The sequence below is a fragment of the Pyxicephalus adspersus genome, chromosome 9 (genome assembly GCF_032062135.1).
Source record: "Pyxicephalus adspersus chromosome 9, UCB_Pads_2.0, whole genome shotgun sequence".
NCBI lineage: Eukaryota > Metazoa > Chordata > Amphibia > Anura > Pyxicephalidae > Pyxicephalus > Pyxicephalus adspersus.
In genome coordinates this window covers 870300-881531 of record NC_092866.1, presented here as the reverse complement: position 1 = coordinate 881531, position 11232 = coordinate 870300, and the positions used below count along the sequence as shown (strand labels likewise).

Below are 11232 nucleotides of genomic sequence, written 5' to 3'. Positions count from 1 at the left end.
TGCTGGGTTCTTGGGTCTGTACCCCTTCTGTGCCCTTTATGAGGGGTCACACCATCCTTGTGCTGGGTTCTTGGGTCTGTACCCCTTCTGTGCCCATTATGAGGGGTCACACCATCCTTGTGCTGGGTTCTTGGGTCTGTACCCCTTCTGTGCCCATTATGAGGGGTCACACCATCCTTGTGCTGGGTTCCTGGGTCTGTACCCCTGCTTTGCCCTCCAAAAGGCTTCCAATGAATACTATGCAGAGTATAACAGCCAGAGTGGCCCTTTAATTTCAAGCAGTGGGGGAGGGGTATTGCTTCATGCTCCATCTATAAAATACCTGCTGGGTGGAGCTGTACCGCATTCCCTGTATTTGTAATAATTTGTTCCCATTGTAATTGATGCATCTCAGGTGATCTGAGTCAGAGGGTTGGCCAGCAGTCAGATCCAGAGCTAGGATCACATTGCAGATCCAGGCGGGGTTTCCTTTCAGTACTGGATGGTCCTATTGCCCCCTGTGCCCTGCACCCCGATCCATTATTAGGATTCCCAGTATAGGTATTCAGACAGGTGAGCAGACTTGGAAGAGATCGGGATCACCTGTGAGCAATGGGGGCATTCACAGAAATCACCATATCCAGGTATAACACAGAGGAGTAACCAGCAGTGGAAAATCCCCACCTGGGGTCCCATACAAGTGCCCTGGTACACTGCATGGAATTACCCCCACTGGTGGGCTGATTGCAGTGTGGGATGCATTAGAAATATTGCTGCATGTTGGACCCTGACACCCCTCTTACTGACACAGGTTGGAGGTATCAGTCTTTGCCATGTTACAATGTGCACTGACAGTATCATATTTCAGGAAAGCTCCACCTTATATCGTGTTGGGATTTTTTGGGTTGTATAGGAGCCATGCAGCCTTCGTTTTGTGAGCAGCACCCAGGTTAGAGTTCCACTTTAATATGAGTTTTGTACACATAATAAGAGAAAGTCTCCGCTGTGAAATCTGGAAAGCTCGCAGTGACCACAAACCAAGGAAGTGTTGAAATTGAGTTTGTAGTCACGTTATTCTGATGGCAGTTTACCCACAAACCTGGGAAACCGGAACTGGAAGAACCTTATGATGTCAGGTAAGTACAATCTGCTACCGTGTACTGATCAGTATTCCCCATGCGTGAATAAAATATTCATCCTATCCGACCCGGACCCCCAGCCTCAGATTTATCAGATCAATCTGTGGGACCTCCAATCAAGGCAGAATATTCTGAGTACAATGATATATCAGCTTTATACATTGTATTATGGCTCCGCCCACTATGCACACCCCGCCCCCTAGGAACACACCTGGGTTGGTTTATGACACCAATCTGTGTTCAGGCTGCTGGTGGCTGTCACTGTCCCTGGCTGAACACTAGAGGGCAGCAGAGCGCCTGCAATGTCAGCACTCCCATGGATGGGGGTCACATAGGGGGTGTATGAAGGATGTGCGGCAGAGGACAGAAGGGGTCTTATGGGGACCCCTGAACACAGAAGCAGGGGCGATGGGGTCATTAGCACAAAATTATGAATTTTTATTTCTTTATTCTGTATTTACTCTCAGACTTCATCCCGCATTTCCCATTCACCAATTGTCTGCTGCTAATAGCCAATGAACTCTGAGGGAAAATAATTCACATGGTGAATGGTAAAAGGGCCTCTCCAGTCACTGGGTGAATGTTCAGTGTAAGAGGGGTGTCATGTGATCATGTAGTGATTTTAAGGAACCATTGTAGGGGTCTCCTGACATCACATCGCCGATTGTGAATGTGATATCTGAACGTAATATTCACATTAATATTCACACATCTGAAATATTTCCCATTATCTCCTACAGCTCGGCTTTCCCATCGGATTGATTCCTCAGCTTCCTGGGAAGAATCTCCGTCCAGAATTCCAACTTCTCCGCACGGAATTTCCTTGCTGCTTGTTGCTGCAAATTGATTTGGAGATAATCTTCCTCCTGATCATAGCGCGGCCAATGGGGGAGGCCGGGGCCATTGGGGTCACTGCGGGAGGGGGGACAGAAATAATGGTCAGATAGAGACGGGGGGTAAGAGTAGAGGGGCATCAAGGAGAGAAAAGAGATGGGGGGGGGGGGGGGGATAAGAAAGTGGGGGCAATAAAAGGGAGAGAAGACAAAGGGGAAAATGTAAGGGGGTATTAAAATGGGATGGGGGCAGAATAAGGGGGAAAAGGGAGGAAAAGAGATGGTGAAAGGGCAAGGCAGGGGTAAAACAGAAAAGAGAGGAAATGGGAGGAGGGGTGGGGGGTAAAAGAGATGGGGGTGGTAATAGAGATTGGGGTCAATTGAGATTGGGGGTAATAGAGATGGGGGGTAATAGAGATGGGGGTTAATAGAGATTGGGGGTAATAGAGATGGTTGGTAATAGAGATCGGGGGTAATAGAGATGGGGGGTAATAGAGATGGGGGGTAATAGAGATCGGGGGTAATAAAGATGGGGGGTTAATAGAGATTGGGGGGTAATAGAAATAGGGGGTAATAGAAATAGGGGGTAATAGAGATAGGGGTGGTGATTAGGAGAGAGGGGGGAGAAAATATATAAGAGATGGGGGTGGTAAGAATGGGAGAGGGAAGGGGGCAGAATAAAGTTGGAGGGACTCTGCCCCCCTCAGGTCATGCTGAGATTGCAGTTGCTGGTCACATTGTGTGAATGATTAATAAATGATCTTTGTACAATAAACCAGTTGGGCCGGTGAGACTCATCATGTGACCGGCCCACAATGTAACCCACGTGGGTGCAGCGTTGGGGCCGCACTATTGGAGAAAAGTTTTCTGATAATTCACCTAGAAACAGGCAACATTTTATCAAACTTTCCTCTCATCTCATTGGCCAATCACCTTTTAGTCATTTAAAGGGCGCAGCCCCCTGATTGGATCCCCTCTGGGAATATCTTACCCGTGGCGAGCGAAGTTTGCCCAATATTTCATGACGGTTTTACTGAGAGATTTCTCCTCCTCAGTGTCCGGACCTTGCAGGAAGAAACATAAAACACAGAGATTAATATTAATAAATAGGATTTATATAGCGCCAACATATTACGCAGCGCTGTACATAAATAGGGGTGACAAATGACAGACACAGGAGGAGGGGAGGACTCTGCCCTGAAGAGCTTACAATCTAGGAGAGATCTCCCCAAGAGATCCATCAGGGGATCCAATAAAGGGACCCAATCTCCAAATCCTTACCTGAGAAAAGGAGGCCGTCCTTCAGGAAGGGACCGCCCACCACAAAGAACACCTCATCGGCGTGGTCCGCCTTCACAAAGTCCGGCCTTAACCCCTTGTAGAACGAGGGCCGGTGCTGGAATTCATAGAAGTAGACGGGCTGCCCGGAGTCTGTGCGGTAATGGAGAGATGAAGGGGTTAAAGTTCTGAGAGCCATTACTGGACATTTTGGATCACAATGAACTGCAGTGTTCTGCCAAAGCCTGACCGCAGTCCCACCTTCCCCCATTCAAGTGAATGGCTGGAAACTTTGTGGCTGCGGCAGATGGCGGCACGGAAGTTGCTTTTGGCCTCACAGCTGCAACCTGCGTTGTTTTGCACTCCGAAGCTGCAATTTGCTATTCACCTGGCAGGGGCCCATCCACCGCAGGTATAAAAGGGAGCTAAAGGTGTGTGAGCCCTACAGGAGCAGCAGGTTACAGGTGAGCCATTACTGGACCTTTTCTGCATTTAGCGGCCTAAATTAGAAATCACACCTGTGCGGAGCTCCTCCGGGGTACACATGGGCCATCATCACACCAAGCAGGTGTTCCAATCACCATTAATGGCAGATCCTTACATCTGCTCATCCAGCAGCCAATCATAATCTGCCGCCATCACCTTACCTGTCTGCCAGGTGCCGCCATTTCCCCTTGGCACTTCCCGGATCCTTTAGCAAACAATTTCTATGAATGGCACAAAGCAGACCTATAATCAGGTAAGTAACCACGCCCTCCTCTTAGGCCCCACCCACTTTCCCACCTGTACAGCGCAGATCACAGCAGCCTCAGTCGGCATATTTTTGGGATTCGTACCGCGATGATGATTGGAGGTGCGCAGGGCCGGGACGGTGAACACCATATCGCTACACAGCTCCAGGAAACGATCTCTGATCTCTAGGGGATCTTCGGTGTCCCCAAAATACTCATCCATGAGCAGGGGGATGACGTCCGAGCCGACTTCCTGTAAGATACAGAGCGTCCCCTAACAGAAGGAAAACACAAGACGGGCAGGGGGGGGGACACAGAAGGGAGCTCACCAGCAGCGGAACGTTTCCCAGCGCCCAGCGGACGTACGACTTCTCCATCCCATCCTGTAATCCACTGATATTCAGCCCCTGGCAAGACAGGAAGTCAGCTGTGCGTCAGAAAAATACTTCCCCAGGGAGCAGAACTTAGGATTGTTATCTAGAGATGGGTGGAAATCAGATCCCAGCATGTCTGATATAGACACAGGACCGCTATGTGTCCAATGTTCTCCACCGGTTCTGATGGATCTGACTCTCACCTTAGGCAGCGACCAGCCGAATTCATGATTGTTAACACCCGTCATAAAGGGGACCGGGGCGATGTCCTTCCGGGTCAGAATCTCCTCTGCACATTCAGGAAGGAATTCTCCATCCACGACCCCCGAGAACATCACACGATTCTGCGGGCAGAGAGAACTTATTAGGTCCAAATTCTGGGACTGGACCACACCGTCAGGACTGAGAAAGCATCACCTCTCACACCTCTGTACCAGGTCACAATGCTAAAGTCTGATCACTGGAGGAAGGGAGACTGAGGAAATGCTTCCTCCTGCCTGCAGCAAACTGATGACATCAGCCTAGATCACATCACTGAATAGAGCTGAAAGTTGGCTTCTTAATAATAAACTCTGAGCTTATCTGCGTTTTGTACACAGATCATTTCCCTGCACATTGTGACTTGCACACAACATGCATTAGAAGCTGCAGCAGGAATCCTAAGTCTTCCTCATTTCCTGCTAATGAATTATAAGGATCACTCAGCCCACTTCTTTCTTGCTGGGATATCCTGGCCCTTCTTCTTTCAGTTATTTGCTGTCACTCATTTAGTCTCAGCTTATTGAGTCACCCACCCAAGAAGTGGTCTGTATGTAAATGCAGTTGGTCCAGGAATTTCTATGTCCTGATACAGTGTGTGAGAGGCAGTGCTGAGAAATCTTCAGTCCTGCCTGGAAATTACTATTCTGCTGTGAGGTGATTATTTCACACAGACGATGCTAAACATTCACTCAGCAGTCACAAAGCAGTTCAGTGAGTAATTGAAACACAGAGATGGATTGTCCTATTGGAGGTCAGTATGGGGTTTGCACATGGAAGGTCACCTACCAGAGATGTACAAATCGCTTTAATGTCATCTTCTGATTTCATCCTCAGACATTCCACCAATGAGGAAGAAGCACAGGCCGACATGTGAGCCACCGACTGCAAAACAAACCCTGAATTATATATAGGAAGCTCTGGCATATACCATAGCATTGTACAGAGCTGACACTCTAATGTCCCCCCACATTCACAAGCTATTATTATACATTTATATAGCTCTGACATATACCATAGTGCTGTACACTGAGCCAGTCCTATCAGTCTCTGTACAGAGGAGCTGACACTCTAATGTCTCCCCACAGTCACACACTATTATTATGCATTTATATAGCTCTGACATATACCGCAGTGCTGTACAGAGAACACTGAGCCAGTCCTGACACTCTAATGCCCCCCCCACAGTCACACACTATTATTATACATTTATATAGCTCTGACATATACCATAGTGCTGTACAGAGATCACTGAGCCAGTCCTATCAGTCTCTGTACAGAGGAGCTGACACTCTAATGCCTGTGATTGGTGGATTTGGTGTTTATGATGTCACTCACATTCTGGATGGAGCTGAAGTCTTCAGATTTGCACTTCAGTAATGGCAGGATGGCGACTCCGCTCTCAGAAATTGCTCTGTGGAAGAGGCCTCTGGCCAGGGGTGACAACACCTGGGGACACGACATGAAATACATTTCTCCTAGTTGTCAGAATTCCTCACTGTGATCACCTAAAGGTCCCTTTTATGAAGAATCCTGTGTGTTAGGCTCTGATGGAAGCTCACAGGTTAAAGTGGACCTGTCATGTGACCAAAGACTCCACATCATGATACAAGGCGGACCCCCACTGATCCCTGACACCCCAACTTATATCCAGAGGGACTTACCAGAGCCGAGACGCTGACCCCGCCCGCTGACTCCCCAAATATAGTCACCAAGTTGGGGTCACCTCCAAAATCTTCAATGTTGTCCTGAACCCATTGCAGAGCCGCGACCTGGTCCAGGAAGCCGAAATTCCCAGCCGCCTGTCCGTCCTGAGTTCTGGAAAGATGGAGATTGTTATCGGAGATTGGGGAAGAGATTGCTGGGATTTCGGCATTGTATTGCAGCAACACCACATCCCTGACACCATGCTGAGATCAATGGGGGGCAGAATGATGGCATGGGGGTTAGGGGTTGTCAATTAGTTTTCTTTCTTTTTTTGGGCTCTATTTATGAATTCTCCCCCTGTCAATTCATCTGAAATTCACTGACAGCTGGGGGAATCTCTCTACACTTCTCCTTTCAGTTCCTATTAAAACAATGGCTTGTTCTGCCACCTAGTGGCCAATCGTCAAAGTGCACAGCTGTCACAATTGGATGTGAATATTAGGAACACATTGACAAGAAAATCAGTTATAAACTGAGCCCTTGGGTTCTAATTTTATTAGATATTCATTTTTTAGATTTGTATATATTTTGGGAGCTTTTTATTTATTTATATATTTATTTGTTGATTTTACAAAATGCCCAAATAAGGGCTGGGAAACATAAAGACACAGTACACCAAATATAATTCGTTGTATATTGAATCAAACACAGCGCCACCTGGTGAGCGAGCTGAGAATGACACCTTCACACTTAGAATTAATAAAGAGCATCAAACACACAATTATATATTTATTACTATTTTTATTATTAAACAGTATCCATATAGCGCCAACGTATTACATAGAGCTGTACATTACATATTTAATATATTGTAATTATTCATTTTTGTTCATTTAAAAAAGTGTTGGTTTATACAAAAGCAGAGACTGCTGGAGGTTGTCCCTATCTCTGACTGAACACTAGAGGGCAGCAGAGCGACTGCAAGAAAACTCCATATCCCATGATTCCTTGCCATGGTGTGTAATGTATGAGGGAATTGTAAACTATGAAGTGGCCACAAATGCAGACTTTCTGAATAGAGCATGAGTTGTAGCCCTCCTGCCTATCTCTGCCAGCCCTGCCCACCTCTATCTATCCCTGCCCACCTCGCCCACCTTTATCTAACCCTGCCAAACTCTGCCCACCTCTATCAATCCCTGCCATCCCTGCCCACTTCTATCTATCCTTGCCAACCCTGCCCACCTCTATCAATCCCTGCCAATCCTCTGCCCACCTCCATCAATCCCTGCCCACTTCTGCCAACCTCTATCTATCCCTGCCAACCCTGCCCACCTTTACCAATCTCTGCCAACCCTTCCCACCTCTATCTAATACTGCCAACCTCTGCCCACCTCTATCTATTACTGCCAACCCTGCCCACCTTTATCAATCCCTGCCAACCCTGCCCACCTCTAGAAACCCTGCCCACCTCTATCTATTACTGCCAACCCTGCCCACCTTTATCAATCCCTGCCAACCCTGCCCACCTCTATTACTGCCAACCTCTGCCCACCTCTATCTATTACTGCCAACCCTTCCCACCTCTATCTATCCCTGCCAACCCTGCCCACCTCTATCTATATCTGCCAACCCTGCCTACCTCTTTCTATGCCTGCCAACCCTGCCCACCATTGCCCACCTCTGCCTGTCCCTGCCCATCTCTTCCTGTCTCCGCCCATGCATGTGACCTGGTACATTGCATCATTTCAGAATCTCAGATCTCTGCCCCTCACCTGAGGAATCCCAGGAGGCCGAGTCGGTATTGTATGGAGACCACCAGGACATTCTCATAGGCACTCAGTGCAGAGCCCTCAAACATCATGGCGCCTCCCATCCGGAGTCCTCCACCATGGATGAACACCATGACCTACGGAGAGAACAATATCACAGAGTCTGTACTTTATATATTACTTTTTTGTATATTAGCTTCCTGCAGGGGGAGGGGCAACACTCACAGGTTTTGCTGCTCCTCCAATGCCCAATCAGCAGGCTGGGGGCGTGTCCTGGACTGAGCTATGTCCTTACTGCACTGACCACCTGACTGCTGTCCAGGGGGGATAGGAAACTGCTCCTTACATACAAGAACCCTGCCCCTATAGGCCAGACATGGAACTTCACTCCCTTTACAAAGACTCCAGCTGGCTATATAGGAAAGTGCACTCAGGATCTCCTGCAGGCCAGGTAAGGAACTGCACTCCTTTAGACTGAACTTAGGGACCCCTGCTGACTGGATAAGTAACGGCACACCTTTTATATTACACATAAGGACCCCTGCAGGCTGGGTAAGGAACTGCACCCAATATACTCTGCACACAGGGACCCCTGCAGGCTGGGTAAGGAACTGCAATCCTTTAGACCGAACTTAGGGACCTCAGCTGACTTGATAAGTAACTGCACACCTTTCATATTACACATAAGGACCCCTGCAGGCTGGGTAAGGAACTGCACCCCCATATAATTTTTACACAGGGACCCCCTGCAGGCTGGGTAAGGAACTGCACCCCATATACTCTGTACACAGGGACCCCTGCAGGCTGGGTAAGGACCTGCACCCCATATACTCTGTACACAGGGACCCCTGCAGGCTGGTAAGGAACTGCACCCCATATACTCTGTACACAGGGACCCCTGCAGGCTGGAAAGTGAATTTCACGCCATATACTCTGCACACCTCATCGGGAATGGCAGCACCCCCCTGTGACCTCCTTACCGGTAGTTTGTAATTCTTCTCTCGGTTGCTCGGGGTGAACACATTCAGGTACAGACAATCCTCTGATATAGCCGGTGTCTGGAAAGTTGCACGGAAGGCCTTCAGAATATGAAGAATCATGTCCGGACTCTGCACACACCTGGAAGGAAGGACAACCATAACACACGGACAGTGATTGCCCCCTCCCCCCCACTGGTCCTACCTGCTGGGACCATGAAAGGGTTAACAACCTCATTGAACCCAACACATATACCCCCATCACATGATTACTCACACCGGGGGGTATTCGGCGGCCTCTCTCAGTCCTGTCCAGGGTTCGGGGGGTTCTGGTGCTGCAAATCTCAGGGGCCCAACAGGTGGTTTGGCGAATGGGATTCCATAGAATGCGTGAATGGTTCTGTCCGTCTCTTTCACTCTGACGGTTACCCCACGCAGCTTCCCGTACCGCGTGTCCACCAATGGATTCCCAGCATCCTCTCCTGCAACCAGATCAGTTGAAACAGATCAGCCCGGGGTCCCCTCAGCCAATCAGAACTCGTTATTGTTACATTACCCCCCCCCCCACCAATATTGTCAGGATGAGTTCAGAGTTACAATGTATCTCTCACACAAGCTGGATTCACTCAGAGTGAAAATGTTGCTTTGTCTCCTCCATACAGCAGATGAAAGTTGTGGCTCCTCTATAAATTATTGTTCTGGCCGGGCAGAGCAGTGAACGATGTGAATTGGATTTTATTGGCTGGTGCCCCCCCCCCCCCCCATGGAAAGAAATAAAAACTCTGAGCTGAGTGAAGAGAACTTTTATTGCAGTTCATGGCCCAGGTGACCCCGCGGTCGGGTAAATCATAAACATTTCCTGATGACTTTATACCTGTTATAGAAAAAGATGTTCCGGGGTGATTGACACGACACAGGGGCACTGCTGGGAGTCTGCTCAGGAAGAGAACCAAAGGAGCGAAGATTCCAACACAGAACATTGCCACTGCCTATGACAGCGCTATGGAGGGGGCAGGATTCACAAACTGCCCCAACAACCCCTGGGTACCAATCAGCTGCCCCATGGTGATCCCATGATCTCCCACACAGTCCCCGATTCAAAACAACATTATACAAACGTATTCCCAGCCACCAATAATCTGACCAATCAGGATGCTTGGAACCCATCGCCTCTCGGCAGCTCCAGTGATTTCCAGGAAACAAAATCAAATATTTGAGAGCTGCAAACCCCCCAATGTGGGATATAAATCAGGGGAACGGGGGATGGGACAGGGCACATGTCTGGGGTCATGTACCCTACCTGCCACCAGGGGCCCCAAGACGAGGGGCCACAGAAGAACGATCCTGACGAGTGAGCCCATGAGTCCTCTGCAGCCAGGACGGCTTTGGCTGGGGCAGCAGAGTGGCCCCGGATGGGGTGAGAGGGCAGAGCTGGCACTTTGTACCCTCTGGAGAGATAAGACAGCGGGGGGAGGGGACAATTGTGCAGAATCAGACTCCGCCCATACCAGACCTGGCACAGGGATCTACCCCGGGAGCTGCCAGGCATGCATACCGATCACATGGCACTGATTCTGTATTATAACTGAGAGATTTAGTCTGCTTGTATTATCTCTCATTTCTAAATATTTCCAAAAAGAGAATGTGAAATGAATAATAATATAGACTGCAAGGGTCAGAAAGCTGAATTATATCCGTCATTATCGCTGTGTCCCCAATTGGGAGATTTACCCTCTCTGTTTGCACTGGTGTCACCGAGACAGGAAGTGATAGGAAATCATCTCTTGGGTGTCACCCAAACAGGAAATGAGAGGAAATCCCCAAATGGGGACCCCAAGAGGAGATTTTCTCCTTTCACTTCCTGTTTTATCTTAGAACAGGAAATGAAGGAAAATCTCTCCCGATAGTAGCCAATAACCCAGCAGAGGTTTTCACTCTCTAATGTGGGCTTTGTACACAAATTCAGATGTCCATGGAAATTCTTCACCCCAATATTTGGTTTTTCTGAATAAAAAACAATCTTTAATTTCACAGAAACACAATGGCAATATTTTATATTGGTGGGGTTCTCCAGATTCATGGGGTCCTCTAGATGCTTAGGGCCCCCAGTAGTCAGGACATCATTATTCTGGTTATCTGTACATTTTGTAAATCTTTCCTCCTATTATTGGTGATATTAGTTTTATTGCAGCATTTCCTGTGTAGTGTGCCCCTCCTATTGTGTGATACTTCCCGCCCCTAGATTGT

The 11232-nt window shown here is 48.3% G+C and overlaps 1 protein-coding gene across 1 annotated transcript; it reads right to left on the bottom strand.

Moving 5' to 3' along the window:
* Positions 1 to 1532: 1532 nt before the first annotated feature.
* On the bottom strand, positions 1533 to 10443 carry LOC140338691 (fatty acyl-CoA hydrolase precursor, medium chain-like). The gene is made up of 13 exons (XM_072422985.1): positions 10286 to 10443; positions 9263 to 9467; positions 8989 to 9127; positions 8012 to 8145; positions 6257 to 6410; positions 5931 to 6041; positions 5382 to 5477; positions 4538 to 4678; positions 4290 to 4367; positions 4066 to 4213; positions 3233 to 3382; positions 2943 to 3015; positions 1533 to 2030 (listed from the first exon to the last, which is right to left on the bottom strand). Exons 1-13 carry the CDS (start codon positions 10344 to 10346, stop codon positions 1853 to 1855), a joined length of 1668 nt encoding a protein of 555 aa, XP_072279086.1. The 5' UTR covers positions 10347 to 10443; the 3' UTR covers positions 1533 to 1852.
* Between the last annotated feature and the right edge of the window lie 789 nt (positions 10444 to 11232).